Source organism: Trematomus bernacchii, unplaced genomic scaffold (assembly GCF_902827165.1).
Source record: "Trematomus bernacchii unplaced genomic scaffold, fTreBer1.1, whole genome shotgun sequence".
Classification (NCBI taxonomy): domain Eukaryota; kingdom Metazoa; phylum Chordata; class Actinopteri; order Perciformes; family Nototheniidae; genus Trematomus; species Trematomus bernacchii.
This window is the reverse complement of record NW_022987828.1, coordinates 3,676,547-3,698,500: the sequence shown is the minus strand read 5'-3', so window position 1 is coordinate 3,698,500 and position 21,954 is coordinate 3,676,547. Positions and strand designations below refer to the sequence as shown.

The window sequence follows — 21,954 nt, the reverse complement described above, 5'->3', positions numbered from 1 at the left end:
TAAGTGATATGTGTACACATATAAATCATTAGTCAAAACAGGGCTACATTTGATTGAATTATAAAAGGTATAATATGTGGTAAACTGAAGAGCCGTTTGGGAGCCGAAAGAGCCGGCTCTTCTTGGTGAGCCGAGCCAAATGATCCGGCTCACCAAGAAGAGCCGGAATTCCCAGTCCGCTGCACACTGCGGCTAGACCGGCCTCAGGAGGAGGGGCCACCGCTCACACACAGTCCCGCCGCCGCTAGAGGTGCTGGAGATCACATAAAACACATACAACTTGAATAGGGCAAATCACGGCACAAGAAACAACAATAAAAGTAATTCACTGAGGTTATACAGAGGAGGGAGAAATACTCAGATTGTGTTCTTGAGTAAAAGTAGAAGTACCAGAGTTTATTAGTACTCTGTTACAAGTAAAAACCTTTGTCATTATGCACAGTAGCTATGTTGTAGTTATGGCAATTAATTATAAGTCCCAGGCTCTTCCAACAATGCAACCTAAATATATGACATAAAACAAATTTAAAAAAACAATACAAATATCACAAGAGGAAACAGAGTAGAAATAAAAGATTATGTTGCAAGACAAATCTGCAAGTAAAGCAGATGAATTCTATCAAGTTAACAATAAGCAGTAAGCTATAATATACATATCAAACAGCAGAAAATTCCCCTTGAATCCAATAAAGTGGGAGAATTATTTTTCTATACATTTGTTTTGAAATAAAAAATATATATTCTTAAAAATAAAGAGTGGAAGTAACTCTGAAGGAAAAGTGAATATGTTTAGCTGTAAGTATAGTTAAATCGCTTTTAATAAACCCAAGTAAAGTACACTCAGAAAAACATGTCATAGGTAAATAGTTGGCTTTATAAAACACGTTTGTCTTCAGTTCTCAACATCAGTGCAAAATAAAGGACACAAATAGAAAAACAAACATAAGACACAGGTCTCCAGATACAATACCATAGAGGCGTATTGTGTATTAATAAACTGAACGGCTTTAGGGGAGAGGCTACAGTTAAATCATTCTGTAACATGGAGAAATTAATAATCTTATCTCTGTCAACCGAAACTGAAGAAAATAAGGTACAGTGAACAACTGCAGAGGTTAAAGGTCACCTGCCAGCAAATCTATCACGCTGACTGCTAAGGAGAGATAAATATACCATAGCTGCAGATGATACTATCCTGGGTTTGGTTTTAATGCAGCCAGGAGTTTGTGTCACTCTATAAACACATTCAGAAATGTATAGAATTTAAAATATGAGATTTGTTCAAAGGTTGAATTGAGTATGTCTTGAAGTCCTCAAATGCTCCGACTTGACAAATCCAGTTAATATGTTGATTAAATCAGATGGAAGAGATATTTCTAAAGTCATGATGTTTGCAAATTATTGCAAGACTATAAATACAAAATGTGGCACACTAGAAACAAATATATTAGCATAGTCTTATCCTGGTGCTCATGAGGACACTTCCTGGTTAGTGTAGGACTAAAGTGGTATGTTTCTAACACCAGCCCGGCAGAGTAAATTATACCATTACATAAAATATCTTCAAACAAATTCTCTTTATCAAATTTTTACTTTCCTCCTGGTTTAAAGTGGGCGGAGATTCAGTTGGATAAACAGGGAAGATGCAGATCAGCTGAGATTTTAATGTTAAACTATGTTAAATTAGCTTTGTAACATAGGAGCATTGCTTAGAGCCAGACACTTCCCTAAGTAACTGGGCCAATAGCATAACAGGGCTATTGGACTTGACAAAAAGTGAACAAATATACGTTCTTATGTTGCTCTGCATCTGCATGTTTGATGTGTCAATAGGCGATGGCTGCCAACCACACAGTACACAATGCTTACAAGTTTGCACTATCAACCAGACTCAGGGACAGTTTTCATCCCACAGGCAATAAGACTGTTAAATACCTGAACTGTTGAAACAACATCCACAATATTCATCTGGCTGCTACTTAAAAATGTGTGATAATATATCATATTTCAATGACTTACTCTTATTGCACTATTTCACTTTTTTAAACTATTTTCTTCTTGTATTTACTATTTACTATTTACTAGCACTATATTTTTCTGTTTATCTGTGTTTTGTGTTGCACTGTTGGAGAAGCCTGTGACATAAGATTTTCATCGACATAACTACACTGTAGCTATGTTCGTTTGACAAATAAAGAACCTTGAACTTTATAAGGTAATATGTCAATGTTGTGCTACGAAAAGTGGCCAAAACATGGCATGAATGCCGTTCAAGTTTATTCATTTGTCAGGTTATTTTAGGACCACTAAAGTGCCTCGAACAGTTTCAAATATTGTGAATGTCAAATAAAAAATTGAAGCTTAATAATGGCAGGCAGCGTTGTATTTCAAGTCAATTAAGTGCACACAGAGCACATGCAAAATGTGATGTCAAAAGCTTGTATTCACTACTGTATTGAATATTGAATACTAAAAAAGAGTGGTGTTAAATCTTTAAGCTTGCTCAATATATCAGCTGATGTATCTCATCTACTCAGAATAAGTAGCCAAGTCTAACAGTTCTTTCATTCATAATGTCAGCTATGGATAGTGGTCGTCTAATGCAGTGGTTCCCAAACTTTTTGTGCCCAAGGCACACCATGTTAGGGTTGGGCAAAGGTAGGACCCAAATGCAGACTACAAAAAGGGTAACAGGTCTATAAACAAAAACGAGCTTTATTTACAAAGCTGATGACAAAAAACATGGCATGAAAAAACATAGATAGCGAATACAAACAAAACTGACCGTGACTGACATGGAGGGAGACAGGAAAAACCAACAATGAACCGACCAGGCACACAGGGGAAGACAAGACTAAATACAGAGAGGGGTAATCACAAGGCAAGACACAGCTGGGGTAAGGGAGGCAGAAACACAAGGGCAACAGGTGAACACAATCAGACAATCAGACACACCAGGGAAACTAACGACAGGAAGGCAAACACAGGAAGAAGGAACAGAGAAGACACAAGAGCCGCGTTCACACCAAGTACTTTCCTGTACTTAGTTCCGGCACTAAGAGCCCCGGCGCTTTTAACCCCAGGGCACTTAGTACAGATCGCGTTCACACCAGAGTACTTTTCCCTGAGGGAAGATTACGCAAATGAGCCGCTGACGTCACTTCTTCTTCTGCTTTGGCTTTACTGGCAGGCCACAAACCACTTCACGGCAAGTACAGTAGGTGGCGGTATGCACCTTAAAGTTGTTTGCAATCCGCTGCAAAACAAGAGAAGAAGAAAAACTTCCCGCGTATACTGCGACGCCCACCCACTCGCTGTACATTAGGCGTCTGTTGTTTACCTTCCGACCTCAGACATGATGGAGATGGAGTCGACTGAAGTTGTGCTGTTTGTGCTCATGTTATACAGCTTTGTAACTGAGTTAATGCAGCCTGAGCAACTTGCGTACAATAACAAAACAAGCCGAGCACGAGTGGTGGTGGAGAACGCTTTTGGCAGACTGAAGGGCAGGTGGCGGTGCTTGATGAAAAGAAACTACTGCAAGATGGACAAGATCAAAATCCAGGTGGCAGCATGTTGCATATTACATAACCTTTGTGAAAGTAATGAGTACAGGGACGAATGGACTGCCTTCCCGGCGACCCAGCTTTATGAGGCATCTGAACAGCGTGTAAATTGTAAACATTTTGACAATAAAGATGATCTTTTGTACAGTGCTTTCTTTCTCTTTTATTTTCCAGTCAAGACAGGCAACATTACAATAGTGTACAGTGTGGCAATATAATAACAATAAACTGTGCCAGGTGTGTTGTATGCACAGTAAATAGGCTCAGCAGCAAACCCACCGTTATTATTTATCTTCCTGAGACCCACTGCATCCGTCTGCCATAAACATGTTAGTTTCGGCCCATAGTGGACTCCATTTTGTGTTGTGTAAAATGGGGGGGGAATTAAAAGTTTGCAAATCCCCATGTCCTCCTCAGAGGACAATCATAAAAACATTTAGTTTTAGGTCAAATAATATTTAAAATTATATAAATTATCATATTTGTGTATGTGCCCCTGCCATTCCTCCACAAGGTTGCAACATTGATGATAAATAAATGACAAATAAAGCTTTGCCAGTTTATAACCGATGAAACATGATGGTATCAGAATAATCACTTACATGTGATGTATAGGATGCTACGGTCACTAAAGATAAAGTGTCAGGAGAAATAAGCAAGCTACAGGATCTGTTTAACAGTAAATAGAAGTTCACATTTTTTATGTAAATAAAATAGAAGTTGTACATGTAAATTAACATTATCAATATAAAATAAAGTGTCAGTTGTATCAAGACTATGTAATAACAATAATATAAAATGAACTGGTGAGCATCTTGTCCTCCGTTTCCTGGGCCTTGGTGAACAGCACCATCTGATCCCCGTGCATCGACTCTTTCACCACGGCACACCGGTCCTCCAACGGCTGGGCGGTGTCAAAGAAATTCGCATCCCGTGTCCGCTTTCCTAAGAGGGGAAAATAAGCAAGATACAAGATCTGTTTAGTCGCCATGTAGTTTTACAACATACTAGGAATGTTTTTTTGGTATTTTCACAAATAGAATTAAGGTTTCACAAATCTAAAACTGTGTTATAAAGAATGTTTAGCCTCTCTGGGATAATCCAGTCCAGATTTGATGAGTCTAGGTATAGTGGTAGATCAGGACCTGGTCTAATGTGGCCAGGATGCGAAAAAGCACTAAAATCTCTCTTTTTTGTATTTTCACAAATAGAATTAAAGGTTTCACAAATCTGAAACTGTGTTATAAAGAATGTTTAGCCTCTCTGGGATAATCCAGTCCAAATAAATCGGCTATGCAGCGATTTAAGAGGTTCAAACACGGAGGATTGTTCCTTTTTGAAGAGTGCTTCATGTATGCTTGAACTTTGTTTAATGTTGTTGAGGCAAGTTAAACATAAAATATGATGAATATTATGAAATAAACATCAGTTCGATGCGTAACGTTACAGTGTGTGTACCTTTGCGTTTGGTTGCTGGTAAGGAGGACGAGGCGCTGTGATCTAGAATGCAAAGCTCGCTTGTTTCCAATCCCGAGAGTTGTCCATCCTCGCCTGAAACAGACGATTAGTGCCATGAGTTAGTGAAGCAAATTACAGAAACACTACACAGTTATTCACAAGTCAAAACGTTTTCATAGCGGCCGAGAATATCTAGCTAGCTAGATGTAGCTAGCTCGGGGCCGGTGTTAGCCTATCCAGCCTAGCATGGCTAGCTTGATCTACTGAGCAAATAAAAGTACATCCGAGACCATTATTGTGCAGATTAAAACCCCAGTGCATGTAGTTGATTTTACCTTCGTCGTGGTAGTCATCGTTGGCCACTGAATCCGCCGTTTGTAGTCCTGAGTTTCTTTATTTTTAGCCGGCTGTGCACGATTCCCAGGTCGAGTGAAAGCTACTGAACTGGCTTCAGTAGCATTCCCTGGGTCGCGTCCTCGGCGTAGATCTCCAGAAGCGCCGACACCTCCTCATCATCATTTCTTGATGTTTGCCATAACTGCTTTCAAAAACAAACCCAACGCTCCGTTGGTGCGTTGTGTTTTTGGGGCACTTTTCACCCACAGAAAAGTACGCTCTCCCAGCGGGCTCTAAAAATGGGGGTAAAAGTACCCGAGATTAAGTACGATTTTTGGTGTGAACGCGACATAAGGGGTACTCACGGAACTAAACGCGAAAAGTACGGTGAAAAGTACTCCGGTGTGAACGCGGCTAAGGAGGAAAACATTTCAAAACAAAGGTGGAAAATGAAAACATAAATACAAAACCGTAACAGAACCCCCCCCCTCAAGGGACGGATTCCAGACGTCCCAAGAAAACCCCAAAAAGTCCAAAACCTCTAGAAGGGTGGGCGGAGGGGGCCCGGAGGAGGGACGCACAACCAGGACCAAAAGGGTGGGTGGAGGGGGTCCGGAGGACGGGCCCGGAAGGGGTCCCGGGCGGACGGCCCGGGGGCAAGGCAGAGTCCAAAAAGGGGCGAAGGCCACAGCGGGCAAACTCAGGGGCCCGGGCATGAGAGCGAAGGCAGTGGCTGGAAGAGTCAGGAGGCCGGGCTCGAGGGCGAAGACCACGGCTGGGGAACTCAAGGGGCCGGGCTCGAGGGCGAAGGCAGCGGCTGGAAGAGTCAGGGGGCCGGGCTCGAGGGCGAAGACCGCGGCTGGGGAACTCAGGACGCCGGGCTCGAGGGCGAAGACCGCGGCTGGGGAACTCAGGGGGCCGGGCTCGAGGGCGAACAAGAAGGCGGCGACGGGACAGCTCCGGAGGACGGGCAGGAAGGCCATGACGGGACAGCTCCGGAGGCCGGACAGCTCCGGAGGCCGGGCAGGAAGGTGCTGACGGGACAACTCCGGAGGACGGGCAGGACCCAGTATCGGCCAGACAGGAACCGGAGCCGACGGGACAGGCGTAGACGGAATCCTGAACATGACATGGGCTGGTGTCAATGGGACCCCGGATGGAGCAAGGGCTGGTGTCGACTGGATCCCCAACGGAACAGGACACAGAGTTGGCAGGACCCCCGGTGGAACAGGTGTCGGCGGGACCTCCAACAGGACAGGACACAGAGTTGGCAGGACCCCCGGCGGGACAGGTGTCGGCGGGACCCCAACAGGACAGGACACAGAGTTGGCAGGACCCCCGGCGGGACAGGTGTCGGCGGGACCCCCAACAGAACAGAACATGGAGCTGGCAGGACCCCCGGCGGGAGAGTAGTCGGCGGGACCCCCAACGGGACAGGACATAGGATTGGCAAGACCCCCGGCAGAAGAGTAGTCGGCGGGACCTCCAACAGCACAGGACATAGGATTGGCAAGACCCCCGGCAGAAGAGTAGTCGGCGGGACCTCCAACAGCACAGGACATAGGGTTGGCAGGACCCCCGGCAGCAGAGTAGTCGGCGGGACCCCCAACGGGACAGGACATAGGATTGGCAAGACCCCCGGCAGAAGAGTAGTCGGCGGGACCCCCAATGGGACAGGACATGGAGTTGGCAAGACCCCCGGCAGGAGAGTAGTCGGCGGGACCTCCAACAGCACTGGACATAGGGTTGGCAGGACCCCCGGCAGAAGAGTAGTCGGCGGGACCCCCAACGGGACAGGACATAGGATTGGCAAGACCCCCGGCAGAAGAGTAGTCGGCGGGACCTCCAACGGCACAGGACATAGGGTCGGCAGGACCCCCGGCAGAAGAGTAGTCGGCGGGACCCCCAATGGGACAGGACATAGGATTGGCAAGACCCCCGGCAGAAGAGTAGTCAGCGGGACCTCCAACGGGACCTCCAACGGCACAGGACATAGGATTGGCAGGACCCCCGGCAGAAGAGTAGTCGGCGGGACCCCCAACGGGACAGGACATAGGATTGGCAAGACCCCCGGCAGAAGAGTAGTCAGCGGGACCTCCAACGGGACCTCCAACGGCACAGGACATAGGATTGGCAGGACCCCCGGCAGAAGAGTAGTCGGCGGGACCCCCAACGGGACAGGACATAGGATTGGCAGGACCCCCGGCAGAAGAGTAGTCGGCGGGACCCCCAACGGGACAGGACATAAGATTGGCAGGACCCCCGGCAGAAGAGTAGTCGGCGGGACCTCCAACGGTACAGGACATGTGGTAGGCGTCGGCCGTAGAGCCAACAGGACACGGGGGGCTGGCGTCGGCCGGAGAGCCAACAGGAGACGAGGTGCTGGAGTCGGCCGGACCACCGACAGGACACGAGGGGCTGGAGTGGGCCGAACCACTGACAAAACACGGAGGCCTGGCGTCGACCGGGGAGCCAGTACTGGAGCCGGAACCATGGCTGCTGGGGCCGGAACTGGGGCCGGAACCATGGCTGCTGGGGCCAGAACTGGGGCTGGAACAATGGCTGCTGGGGCCAGATCTGGAGCTGGAACCACTGGAGCACGGGCTGGAATCTTGGTCTTGCGTCTCCTAGAGATTCTTTGGAGGATCTGTGGGCCTCCCAAGGCCTGGTCATACCCCAGGAAAGGGTTAGAGGCTTCGGACAAGTCCTCAGGACTACTTGTGAAAAGTTGTAGCCACTCAGGAAACATGCTCCTAAGCCAGGGCTGGCGAGCAACCTCCTGACGTGCCTCCTTCAACGCAGCCTCTCTACCACGTCTAGAAGAGGCGCCATTCCAAGTATAAAAAATGTACTCCAGAGAGTACCCAAGACATTCTGCCTGTAGAGCAAAACGATCCGAGTCTGCGGAGTCCATAACAGTCCTACCTTTCTGTTGTGACATAAGATTTTCATCGACATAACTACACTGTAGCTATGTTCGTTTGACAAATAAAGAACCTTGAACTTTATAAGGTAATATGTCAATGTTGTGCTACGAAAAGTGGCCAAAACATGGCATGAATGCCGTTCAAGTTTATTCATTTGTCAGGTTATTTTAGGACCACTAAAGTGCCTCGAACAGTTTCAAATATTGTGAATGTCAAATAAAAAATTGAAGCTTAATAATGGCAGGCAGCGTTGTATTTCAAGTCAATTAAGTGCACACAGAGCACATGCAAAATGTGAGGTCAAAAGCTTGTATTCACTACTGTATTGAATATTGAATACTAAAAAAGAGTGGTGTTAAATCTTTAAGCTTGCTCAATATATCAGCTGATGTATCTCATCTACTCAGAATAAGTAGCCAAGTCTAACAGTTCTTTCATTCATAATGTCAGCTAGGGATAGTGGTCGTCTAATGCAGTGGTTCCCAAACTTTTTGTGCCCAAGGCACACCATGTTAGGGTTGGGCAAAGGTAGGACCCAAATGCAGACTACAAAAAGGGTAACAGGTCTATAAACAAAAACGAGCTTTATTTACAAAGCTGATGACAAAAAACATGGCATGAAAAAACATAGATAGCGAATACAAACAAAACTGACCGTGACTGACATGGAGGGAGACAGGAAAAACCAACAATGAACCGACCAGGCACACAGGGGAAGACAAGACTAAATACAGAGAGGGGTAATCACAAGGCAAGACACAGCTGGGGTAAGGGAGGCAGAAACACAAGGGCAACAGGTGAACACAATCAGACAATCAGACACACCAGGGAAACTAACGACAGGAAGGCAAACACAGGAAGAAGGAACAGAGAAGACACAAGGGCCCTTTCTCATGTCATCAAATGTCCCTCCTCGACTCCTCGACTCCTCGGTCCTCCGGTAGTGACCCGGAAATGAATTTTAGCGCGCCATGTTGAAGGACATCTCATTTCTCTAAATGCACATCGAGGACCGAGCATCGAGCGTCGAGGAGGCTCTCTGGAGGAGCTATAACCGAGGATACACTGATGGGTCCTCCACGGTCCTCCACGGCTCCTTCGTGGATGCATTTCCGGCAACAGTGATGTTTCAAAGAGTCGAGACGCACGGCCGGACTTATCTCAGCCAATGACAGCTCTGCATGCATCCCCTGGATATTATTTTATTAACTGCTTTCATCGCGACGCGATGTTTACAGTGAGAACAGCTGTGAGGTCCGTGCAGAAAGCAGAGCAGTGTGTATAATATATATCATATCACTCAGTATAACAGGCCTACTCTCTTTATTTGCTTTAGTTTAGTAGATATCTACAAACAAAGTCGATATTTTTCTAAAACCATTTAGTGCTTCACATAATAAAACGGCTGTAGCCTGATTATATGCTTTAGGAGCTGTAGGTGCGTGTGTGTGGTGTAGGTGTGTGCGTAGATGCAGCGGACAGACAGGTCTCAGTTGGTTTGGTGTCCTCTGCTTACTTGTAATACTTGTAAATAAAACTTTTGGCCCGTCATTTATTTCCCTCATTGTAGCGACCAGAGAGGGGGGGGGGGATATATCCCGTCTCTGATAGTGTTACGTTATTATGAGAGTGCTCTGTTTGATTCTGAAATTGTATATATTTATATAAATATATACATATATGTGTGTGTGTGTGTCTGTGTGTATGTCCGCATCTGTAGCCTGTTATTGTCTCATTATACCGCACTGTGAATGAATTAAAAGTAAATATATAAGTCGTCATGAACACATCTGTCCATCAGACAGAGGGCTGCTGTGCCTCCTGTCATCATTAATGGACGTCTCTTTAAAATGACCGCTCACGCTCAGAGGAGAGGAGTTCTCATTTCTCTAACCGCCTGCTGCTTCCCCTCCTCTCTCCTCGGTTCCCCTCCTCGGCTCCTACGCTCGCATCTCCTGTGGGCGGGACTAAGTCTCGAGGATAGGAGTCGAGGAGGGGAGTCGAGGAGGGACATTTGAAGACATGAGAACGGGCCAAGGAGGAAAACATTTCAAAACAAAGGTGGAAAATGAAAACATAAATACAAAACCGTAACACACCAAAGGACAAGTAAAAATCTCAAGGCACACCTATTGTGCAAAATAGCCCTTACAACACGTGTTATCACTCATATCATGTAAAATATCTGTAAATGTGCATAATTATTTACTAATGCCAAATAAAATGTGACAAAGACAACTATATTACTCATGAAATATTTATTAACGAAATATTTCAGAAATTAAATTTGAAACTTTATCAAATTAGGCTTCATCAAAGCAGCAACACACTCATTTAAACCAGACAGGTCACACAATTAAAAATGAGGCAAAGACTCAGCAGAAATTCAGCACAGAGAACTGTCAATGCAAGGAAGCTGCACTGTCCATGGGCCTGAACTACAAATTATAAATGTAACATTTCAGCAATCAGCATTGAAACATGTGCTATTGTAAATATTTTGCCGACTTACAAATTAGTGAGATACATGTGCCTGTCGGGGCGCGCAGATTTTTGTAATCCTTGGTGGCACTGAGGAGAGGGCCACTCGCAAGTCCTGTTCAACAGAGAGCTGTGACCTCCTGTTGTTCTTCATGTAAACCAGAGTAGAGAACCGAATCTTGTCTGTGGATGATAAAATGTTTTCATTCCTGCCCTGAAGCTTGGCGTTTAACTCGTTTAACTCGTTGAGATGCCCAAATATGTCTGCGAGGTAAGCCAGCCTGGCGCACCACCTCTCATCCGCGAGCTTGTCTTTATGTGGGACAGCGTGTTCACGTGAAAACTCCAAAAGCTCTTCCCGAAGCTCATAAAGACGGGATAGGACTTTCCCCCGTGACAGCCAACGTACCTCTGTGTGGAGGATCAGGCTTTGGTGGTCGGCTCCCATCTCGGCGCACAGCTGGGAGAAGAGGCGAGATTTCAGGGGCCTTGATTTGATGTAATTCACCATCTTCTCCCATAGTATGGCTTTCCATTTCTTTGCAGAAGAAAAACGTCTCTTTGATAGAGTCAGCATCAACATATCTGACGTTTGCCAGAAGTTGGGCAGCCCCACTTATGTCAGTAGATTCGTCTATTTGTAGGGGAAATCTGCCGCTCGCCTGCAGTGCCATAAGACAGGTAACTTTCATGATACTGTCTGCTGACAGTTTTTTTCCTCTTTTCTTTCGGTGGTGGGTTGTCGGCAGTCTCTGCACTGGTGGTTGGTAGTTTGCTCCGCACAAGAAAGCGCTCCATTTTCCCTCTTGAGTGTTTCTCTGTTTTAATGTTGTCCTTCAGCCTTCGATGTGTCACGGTCTTATAATTCCCACCTGCAACTGCGTTAACAGCGAAATATGGGGTTCTGTGAGGATTTTTTTTTAAAGAATTGTTTTTAGGTATAGAGTTTGCCTCTGTATTATGAAATGAGTGCATACAAAGTACTGATATAGTAAATAAAAAAATTATTATTTTTGTGTAGTTGTATATTGCAATAACCATTTGGGAACCACTGGTCTAATGGATAGTGAGGTGGGCTGAAGATCGCAAGGTTGTGAGTTCAAATCCCGCCAGGAACACCACCACGAGTGTGCCCTTGAGTAAGGCACTTAGTCCTTAGTTACTCCAGGGAGAATGTCCCTGTAATTGGAAATTGTAAGTCGACTTACAATTTGGATAAAAGCGTCAGCTAAATTAAATGTAATAGTGATTCGTAAGAAATTACAGTAGGATACATGCATTATTCATTATTTGCAATGCAACATTAGCCCATTAGTTATACACTCTAACAATACTTTTTATATATTAGAGCCATAGTGAAGCATGCTAACATATTAAGAGATATACATCTGTTTAAATGTTTGTAATGGATTTCATACAACTCAAATGCTTTCACGAGTATTAGATGTCTTAATACAGATCAATCATTGACTGTCAGTGGCTGGGTTAGGGAGACAGAAGACTGTCTTATGACAAAAGACTGCATCAAAAGATCAATACCCAAAATCAACAAGAATACAGGTTGTCTCTGCTGGACCTGCAATTTCATACAAGTTAGTTGAGTATGTACTAATAGGAATAATGTTTTATTTCCCTTTTGTGTGTCTAAAAAACAGAGGAGGGGTATGGTTATTATTGGCACTCATTTGTCATGTCGATGTCACAAACAAAACTGTGTACACAAAACATTCAGTGGTTTATGACCACTCCCTTCTTCCAGCTTCCAACTTAAGCCTGGTTATGCTGTGGAGGCAGTGTGGTTAACCTCAACATTGTTATTTAAGAGGACACTCCATACTGTAAGTCCACTGGGTGGGGAAGGTTTGAAAGTTGGTAATATTTTTATAGTAGCATCCATCTCTGGAATCAAGAAAAGTCTAAATAAGATTATAGAGATGCAGTAACACAATACAAATGTAGTAAATCATCTTTGCCTCTGCATTGGTTCAGAAAAATCAGCCAATGGTCTGCCGTTCAGTAAGTCTTTTATAATGATTGTATTGCATTTTATTCATTGTCTTCTCTGTTTTCCATTCTGAGATTCTTTAAACAAGGGTGGAGACCCTCCCATTCACTACCTCTGATGCACATCCTTATTATGCAGGACTTCTGAGGCTCACACATGAATCATCTTTTTATAAAACAAACAGTGGCCAAGCCAAAATGGTTCCGGACTAAAGGATCTGATCCATGACTGTGTACAGTTGACTTATTAGCTTGATAAGAGCATAAGGTGCAGTACATGCTCCAAAGCATCCGTAAGGCTCAGTGTTGCAATGCTATTTACATCCTTTTACATTCCCATTCTTGCTCAACTGAACTCTTGCTTCATTTGATGCATTTAAGCTTCCTTTTTACAACTCTCAGCTGCATGTACTTCTTTACTCCCTTCCTATATCTATTGGAATACACATATCAACCTTGTTCTTTAGTGAGCACTTGTGTTTTTTCATAATGTCCCATAAATATACTTTTAAATTAGTGTTTTTGGTATTTACCCATCAGGAAGTGGGAAACAATAAATTCAACACAATGCCCACCCCTCCAAGCAAACACACACACACACACACACACACACACACACACACACACACACACACACACACACACACACACACACACACACACACACACACACACACACACAGGCACACACACACACAGGCACACACACAAACAAAATTAGGCAATAATAGTGGTGCTTCAAGTTGCCTTTAGGCGTGTCTCTGTTTGTATTTAAGCTGTGGCCAATGCCATGTCGTTGTAGATTTGCTTATGGTGGCTGCTGTCTGTTTTGTTCCTCTCACCTGTCCATTAGAGGCCCCTCCCTGTCTGTGGTGCACTGAATCCGGTCCTCACCTGTGGCAGCTATAAAGGAGGCTGGAACAAAGAAAGCAACGTTAACTCATATCACAAAGAAGAACATCGCCATCCGAGAAGTCTACATACACTGAAGAGGTGAGGATGACTTCCACTGCAGATCGTCTGGCCCATCAGAAGAAGAGGGAGGAAGGCATTGGCACCAACCAGAAAGCAGTGAAGTTCTCCCAGCAGGACTATGAGACTCTGCGGCAGCAGTGTCTGGAGCGTGGAGGCCTGTTTGAGGACAACTGTTTTCCTGCTGAGAGCAAATCACTGGGCTTCAATGAGCTGGGACCATACTCAGCCAAGACCAGGGGCGTAGTTTGGAAGAGGCCAACGGTAAGAAGAAACAGCATTATTATATTACAGCCATGAAAACAGACAAAAGTGACAATGTTTGTACTGTAATATGATCATAGGGTTGTTGAGTTCCACACTGGGAGCAAGTAATGTACTCTCTTCTGTTGAGCATCTTAATATTATATTAAAAACAGTAGCTAACTGGTTAGTACATTACGAATAGAATGTTTACAATTATGCTTCAAATACTATAAAATTATGTATATTCATTGTGTGTATGATCATAGTTTTACCATTTGTGTGGCTTATCTTATGTGTCATCAGATCTAAATCATGTAATTGAAATGTCCTCCTTCGATCTATGTAGTGTGATACCTCTCAAAACTGCTCTCAAGTTTTCAACTCAGTGTGATTGTTTGGTAAACTTTTCAGGAGCTGTGCTCAAATCCAAAGTTCATTGATGATGGAGCCACAAGGACGGACATTTGCCAAGGAGCTCTGGGTAAGTGAACAGAGAGGACGGGTCAATTATTGCATGTACAGATGGATGCATGAATGCTTTTTATAAGGGAACCACAAACATCCAACCCCTCCACCCACTCTGCCATTAGGCCTGTAAAATGGAATTATCTCAGAGGTGGTTTGTTGCCACATAATGTTTTTCTGCACTGCGGTGTACACAACTTATTTCACAATCTCAGAGCATGCCTCTGCTCTGACTGTGTGTAGGTGACTGCTGGCTTCTGGCTGCAATAGCCTCTCTGACTCTGGACCAGCGGATCCTGGCTCGTGTGGTGCCCCATGGACAGAACTTCACTGAAAGATATGCCGGGATATTTCACTTCCAGGTCAGACAAAGGCCTAAGCTTGACCTTCGAGAGGGCTTTTTTGTTTATTTTCTCTTTTTTTCTTTGTCTTTTTTCCTGTCATGTCTAGCCATAAAAGTATGATTGTAGAGAAACATTCAAACTGGTACAGTCGAAAGGTACCAGTTAGTCAATCAACAATTTGCACTGTAACTCTTGAATCTTAATCACTACTTTCCTCATATGAAGCTTGATAATTGTCAATTTCAATCATGGCACAAAGATGTTATCATTGTTCTCGTATACAATGCTGATCAACACTTGCATAATTTGCCTGCCTACACATCCTCAAAAGTCAATTTAGAAGCTGAGATTTCATACATAAAGACACATCCTTTGAATAAGAGATGACACAACAAATAGTGTTTCATGTCAAAAGCTTCACATTAAAGGTGGGGTAGGTAAGTTTGAGAAACCGGCTCGAGATACACTTTTTGTTATATTCCATGGAATGCTCTTAACATCCCGATAACAATGAATATCTTAAGTGCTTTGACAAAAAATCCATAAAAAAATGTCATCTGTGGAAGCCGTAATACTGTAAAAAGTACGACCAATCATTTTAGCCGGCCCGGCTAAAATAACTGGATGGCCTACCTGCCTGTCAGCCTTCCACCGGGGCACAAACTTATCTCGTGCCCTCATTGGTCATGTGCGCGTTCGTGTGTGTTGGAGGAGGGGCTCTGTAAGGAAGTGGCAGATTTTCTCCGGTTGTGTATTTTCAAATTCTAGCGATCTCGAGCCGGTTTCTCAAATTTACCTACCCTACCTTTAATAGGTAATAACAATAAAAAAAAAATTGGATTGGAATTTCAAAGCAGTGACCCTCAGTCTGTGGTGGGGGGTTACAGAGCTCAAAACACAATATCCACGGATCACAGATGTCTTGCTTGTGAGTTATGAACGTATTTGACCTTGAGTTTAATATTGTTTTCTTCTCAGTTCTGGCAGTTTGGTGAGTGGGTGGATGTGGTGGTCGATGACCGTTTACCCACCAGAGAAGGAAAGCTGCTGTTTGTTCACTCAGCGGAGGGATCTGAGTTTTGGAGCGCACTGCTAGAGAAAGCCTATGCTAAGTATGGATCGTTCCAGCTACAGTATATATTTTTCCGTATCAAAACCTGAATATGGTAAAAATTGACATCATACAGATGACGATTCTGTTCTCGTCCCTCTGTGTCTGACAGGGTGCATGGCTGCTATGAAGCCCTGTCTGGAGGAAACACTATTGAGGGTTTTGAGGATTTCACAGGAGGGATTGCTGAAGTTTACACCTTAAACAAAGCTCCACCGAAGCTCTTCCAAATCATAAAGAAAGCTCTGGGGCTGGGCTCACTGCTGGGCTGCTCCATTGATGTAGGTCTTATTTTCATATTGATTTGCATGCTAGCCTGTGAGAGAACAAACCAACAGTAGTCAGTACAAACATATCCGAGAATGAAGTTTATTTTATCTGTGTTTTCAGATCACCAATGCCTATGAGACAGAGGCGGTTACAGCTCTTAAACTTGTCAAGGGGCATGCATACTCAGTGACTGGTGCGGAGGAGGTATGCAATCCGATGTCAACAATTATATGTTGTTGTTTTTTCTAATGCATGTGAATAGCATCACTCACTGTTGCTCTCTCTTCCAGGTTAATTATCTAGGCAGGCAGGTTGAGCTGGTCCGCATCAGGAACCCATGGGGTCAGGTGGAGTGGACTGGGTCTTGGAGTGATGGGTAAATTATTTTCTATCTTCAACCATTATCTACCATTTTTTGTTTGGATTTTCCTAAAAGCAATATATTATTTTCATAAATCAGATCCAGCGAATGGAACCACGTCAGTAAAGAGGAGAAGTCAAAGTTGAACAATAAGGCTGAGGATGGAGAGTTCTGGTAAATCTGTTTATCTTGTATTTACTTACTTACTTCTTTTAATGCAGCAGCAAACATAATTTACAATAAATGCATTATTTTAGATATTGTGTTGATGCTATAATATGGTTTGATAATAGCCTAAATCAGCAAAGCAAATGGTATATGGCGTGTGTAGGATTTAGTGGCATCTAGTGGTTAGTTTGCAGATTGTAACTGACTGAATATCGAATATGCATGTCGAAATACTGGCCTTCTTTAATGTAATCGTTTCTGCTGTTGACTTGTAAAAATGGCTGTTCAACATAGGGGACTCTTTATGTGGACACAGAGAGCTAATAAGCTAAAGAAAACACAACCATGTTTTGTTTGGGGTGGTAATACACTATATTTCAATAGGTTCTTCTAATCCTAGGTCCTGTGAGGCTCAGGCTAATGCTAAAAGTGATGAAGAAATGTGTTCCTCTCCTCAGGATGTCCTATTCAGACTTCATCAGGCAGTTCTCCACGCTGGAGATCTGTAACTTGACCCCAGACACGATCATGAGTGACGATGTGGGCCACTGGAACCACTACCAGTTTGAAGGGATGTGGAGGGTGGGCTCCACTGCTGGCGGCTGCCGCAATAACCAAGGTAGCAGAGAAACCATGTGTGTGTCTGTGCAAGAAGTTACACTGCTTCATATAAATAATTACACGTTGTGTGTTCCAGCCACATTCTCGTCCAACCCACAGTATGTGGTGCGTCTGGAGGATGTGGATGACGACCCCCTGGATGGGGAGGATGGCTGCACCTTCCTGGTCGGGTTGATGCAAAAGGACGGACGACGGAAAAAGAAGCTTAACCGCAACCTTGAAACCATTGGCTATGCCATTTATAAGGTGTCCTATAATAACATGTTTAATATGAAGTTCTCTGTATTTAATCAATTTTTAAATGTTTGACGGTCTTCTAAATAACTTTTTCTGTCTGTTTCCTTTTTACAGGTCCCAGATGAGGTCTGTATTTATACTGTAACATGCAAGTAATCAGAGGTGGGAAGTACAATTTTGTAAATGGTGTACTTTTACTCCACTACATTTAGTGTATGCCTTTAGTTACTTTGCAGGTTTTGATTAATGATGTGAAATATAATCAACACTTAAATAAGACTTTGTTTAAACCTGGAGTAAATTCCCAAGCTATCCTACAGTATACAAAGTAATTACAATTAGCTGCACCTTTACCAACTTTGATAACACTTTAATGCATCAATAATTATAATCAAAACATATAATACATATTATTCTGAAATGGACCAGTAAGTACATTTACTTTTGATACTTTAAGTATATGTTGATGCTATTAATTTTGTACTTTTATTTGAGTAACCTTTTGAGTGCATTACTATAACTTGTAACAGAGTATTCCTACACTCTGGTACCTCTTTTTTCTCATGTACAAGATCTGAGTACTTCTCCCACCTCTGCAAGCTATGATCATTTGAATGCAACTTGAGTTTGGGTAGGTGTTTGACCTATCAGTAGAAAAGCCCCTTTTCCTGTTGATGTTCAGCTCAAAGGCCGCAGCAATGTTCACCTGGGTCCAGATGTCCTGCTGCGACAGAGAGCAGTGGCCATGAGCAGCACCTTCATCAACACACGAGAGGTGTGCGACCGCTTCAAACTTCCTCCAGGAGAATATGCCATAGTTCCCTCGACCTTCCAGCCGCACAAGAACGGCAGCTTTGTTCTCAGGGTCTTCTCAGAGAAACAGGCTGCAACCAGGTATCAGTGCTACAGCAACATATAAACACTGAGGGACAGCTGCAGGAGAATGTAAAGTTCAGAGCTTTAGCTTATACAGCCATCTAGTGGTCAAAGCTCATACGCCAACTTTTAAACTTAGAGCACAGTCAATGTTATTTTCCTGCACACCAACAGAGTGTGCTCAAGCTGTGCATTTGTATATGTTTCAGTCCACTGGAGGAGGACATTGATGCTGAAATCGAGGAGGTATGTACATACACAGAGTGATTTTGCATGGATTATGAAGTGTGGGCGGTGGTGGCAAAGTCTGGAAGGTCACCAGTTCAAGTCCCTGAAAGACCAAGTGCTACAGAGTTCCCTGAGCAAGGCACCGTTCCCTACACTGCTCCCCGGGCACCGTACATAATGGCAGCCCACTGCTCCTAATCCCATCCTAACACTAGGATGGGTCAAATCCAAAGACTGAGTGCAGCAGTGGCTCAGTCTGTAGGTACTTGAAGGACCGCCCGTTCACATCCCAATCGGACCAAAACAACACAAGTGGACTGGTAACTGCCGAGGTGCCCCTTGAGCAAGGCACCGACTGGCTGCCTCTCCAAAAAAAATGCATGTGCATGTGTTCACCTTTGTGTATTTGTACTGTGTCTTGTATAACAAAAAACGTAGTACTGCGATTGCGTGTTGAATTCAACACCCATGAATATTTAAAAACATCCAAGAATTGTCAAAGCTTTTATTTGACATGAGTGACCTCTCTTTGTTTCGCTCTCACAGGAGGAGGTATCTGAGGATGATGTGGATCCTCATTTTAGAGAGGTCTTCAAGCAGATTGCTGGCGATGTACGTAGAGCAGCATGATACAAATGTAGTTGATGAAACACAATCAACTATATCCCTAAAAAACATTCTAATATGCAATTTTCCAACAGGATATGGAGGTATCTATCTTTGAACTGGTTAAAATGTTGAACAACATTGTCTCTCACCGTGAGTATACCTCTTACATATATATACAGTAGTATACCTCAAATATGTAATGTATATATACTGATATACTGTCTGCACGTAGTCTTTTCATTTTCTTTGAGTTCCAAATTGGGGCTAGTTATGTTTGTAACTTTCCTGCAGGGTCTGACATCAAGACAGATGGCTTCAGCCTTGAGACAGGTCGCCTTATCGTCAGTCTGCTGGATGTATCCTCTTTAAGAAATGATCTCTCAACTTTATATTTGTTTCTATTTGGGTGCATTATTATTGGGCAAATAAGATATGTGAATGAAGGAATTAAATTCATAATCCATGAGGATCTTTTTATAGACCTAAACACTCCTCAGAAAGATGAAAGTGCCAAGCTGGGACTGATGGAATTCCACTTGCTTTGGGGAAAAATCCAAAAATACCTGGTAAATTGGGATTTATGTGATTTGAAATACGTATGGCCATGTAGGAATATCTATCTGTATCTATTAACACAACACATTGTCAAACAGGATATCTTCAAGAATCATGACACAGACAATTCGGGCACCATGAGCTCCCACGAGATGAGAGGCGCTGCCACTCAAGCAGGTAACAAACATTATCTTGTGAAAAATCTCATACACTACTGTTATGTCAGCTGGTTATGTACGTGTTGTATACAACAAATACATTTCTTATTATTTATTATGACCTTAAAGCTTCTCATATGCTTCGCTGCTTTAAAAGTTAAAACATCTGCAAGTACATTGAATGGCTTGAATTCACGAATGGTATTTGTTTTCCTGATAAGAATCACAAATGTAGATATGTTGCCCGCATAATTTAGTTATCTTTGAATAGAGTGTGCCTCCATAGTTGACATAAGCCTTTACCAACTTCAAAATCCGACAAATCGGACAGAAAATCTGAAACAGCTGTGTGTGTGTGTGTGTGTGTGTGTGTGTGTGTGTGTGTGTGTGTGTGTGTGTGTGTGTGTGTGTGTGTGTGTGTGTGTGTGTGTGTGTGTGTGTGTGTGTGTGTGTGTGTGTGTGTGTGTGTGTGTGTGTGTGTGTGTGTGTGTGTGTGTGTGTGTGTGTGTGTGTGTGTGTGTGTGTGTGTGTGTGTGCGTGCGCGTGTAGGCAGTTACTGGCAGACTAGATAAACCAGTTGGGGGACTTCCTCCCTGCAACAGATTTTGTTCATGTATATTTTTATACAAAACAAGCATGGGCGAGGCTGTGTAACTTTACTCTTCCATTGTCACCCTGCTACTACCTGACACCTTTCAATAACTATATTTCCCAAGGATCAGAAATAATGCATCTCTATGAAACTGACCCTTGCTAACAGGAAATGATGGTGATAACTGACGGCTACAGTATCTTTCTTTTCCAGGTTTCCACATCAACAGTGCTGTGCTGCAATCCATTGTCAGTCGTTACGCGGATGCTCAGTATGCCATAGACTTTGACAGCTTTGTAGGCTGTCTCATTAAACTGGAAATGCTCTTCAGTAAGTGTCAGCAAACCCAACAATCTGATATGATCTGTTTCATGTTTACAATATCAACATTTCCGTCTCTCCACCAGAAATGTTTAAGTCTCTGGAGAGAGCTGACGCAGGAAATATCGAGCTGGACATGCAACAGGTGTGTGAGAGAATAACAAAAGCTGCGGTTTTTTCGGCACTTCTAGTTTGGCTGGTTTTTATAATTTTGTTTCCTCCTACAGTGGCTGTGCCTGGCGATCTACTAAAACTGAAGAGGAGTCCAGGGATGACACTTTTGAGATATATGCTGAAAGAAAAATGAATTCATTTCATTCAAAGATACTCTTTCCAATAATAAAAACCCATGGACTTTCCCAATATGTTCCAAATGCATGCATATTGCTAAAATGGATTTGTCAAATTAAATGATATTTGCTGATTACAAACATGGAGATATATGTATGTAGTATCCCTCACACACAATATACCCTTTTTAAATCCGTTTTTGTGGTGTTTTTGCTCTTTTAACTTTTGCAAAACTTGATAGAAAATCAAGAAAGAAAAAACAAAGACATGTTTTCCTCTGGTGGAGTTCCGTCTAATCCAAAATTCGATTCACAGGTAGCAGTAAGCTTGACTCGGACAAAATACGTCTCAGGAAAGTTTGTTTGACTCTTTACTTAACACAAAATGTATCAAAATACAAACACATATTTTCACAGTTCAAAAAACGATGTTGCTCTGGTCTTCTTTCTCCTTCTCACACACAATCACCAGCAGCTGCCGTCAGCTATAACGTCTCGTAATCACAAAACAGCTGCGGTCGTCTGCCGTCAATTCCACACGGCTGGTTCAAATAAATGATATAATAACACTATCAACAAAGGATTATAATATACAAATATATCAAACAGTACATTTTAACATATGGCTCCTACATCTGGACTATCTGTGTTTGTTTTATATAATAATGTACAGACCAGACAGATCAAATGGTTGAAATAGTTTGAGATATGAGATTACATATTCATATTGCTTGCGGCTCAGTCTATTTGTTTTTGTT

The 21,954-nt window shown here is 43.2% G+C and overlaps 1 protein-coding gene across 1 annotated transcript; it reads left to right on the top strand.

The window, feature by feature from the left end:
- Positions 1–13,618: 13,618 nt before the first annotated feature.
- capn8 (calpain 8) lies at positions 13,619–21,393 on the top strand. Its single transcript, XM_034152223.1, has 21 exons — positions 13,619–14,008; positions 14,402–14,471; positions 14,699–14,817; positions 15,778–15,911; positions 16,023–16,191; positions 16,301–16,384; positions 16,471–16,556; positions 16,641–16,715; positions 17,168–17,328; positions 17,407–17,576; positions 17,682–17,693; positions 18,250–18,461; positions 18,653–18,689; positions 19,218–19,283; positions 19,373–19,430; positions 19,572–19,636; positions 19,778–19,846; positions 19,934–20,012; positions 20,799–20,915; positions 20,993–21,051; positions 21,134–21,393. The coding sequence occupies exons 1-21, from the start codon at positions 13,772–13,774 to the stop codon at positions 21,155–21,157; spliced, it is 2,103 nt and encodes a 700-aa protein (XP_034008114.1). The 5' UTR covers positions 13,619–13,771; the 3' UTR covers positions 21,158–21,393.
- The last annotated feature ends 561 nt before the right edge of the window (positions 21,394–21,954 follow it).

What these genes read in the sequence shown, in the direction of transcription:
- capn8 (XM_034152223.1), top strand. Translation starts at nt 13,772, where the DNA reads ATGACTTCCACTGCAGATCGTCTGGCCCATCAGAAGAAGAGGGAGGAA. An exon ending in CAGTGACTGGTGCGGAGGAG is followed by an intron (nt 16,385 to 16,470) that starts GTATGCAATCCG and finishes TCTCTCTTCCAG; the next exon opens with GTTAATTATCTAGGCAGGCA. An exon ending in TAAACTGGAAATGCTCTTCA is followed by an intron (nt 20,916 to 20,992) that starts GTAAGTGTCAGC and finishes TCTCTCCACCAG; the next exon opens with AAATGTTTAAGTCTCTGGAG.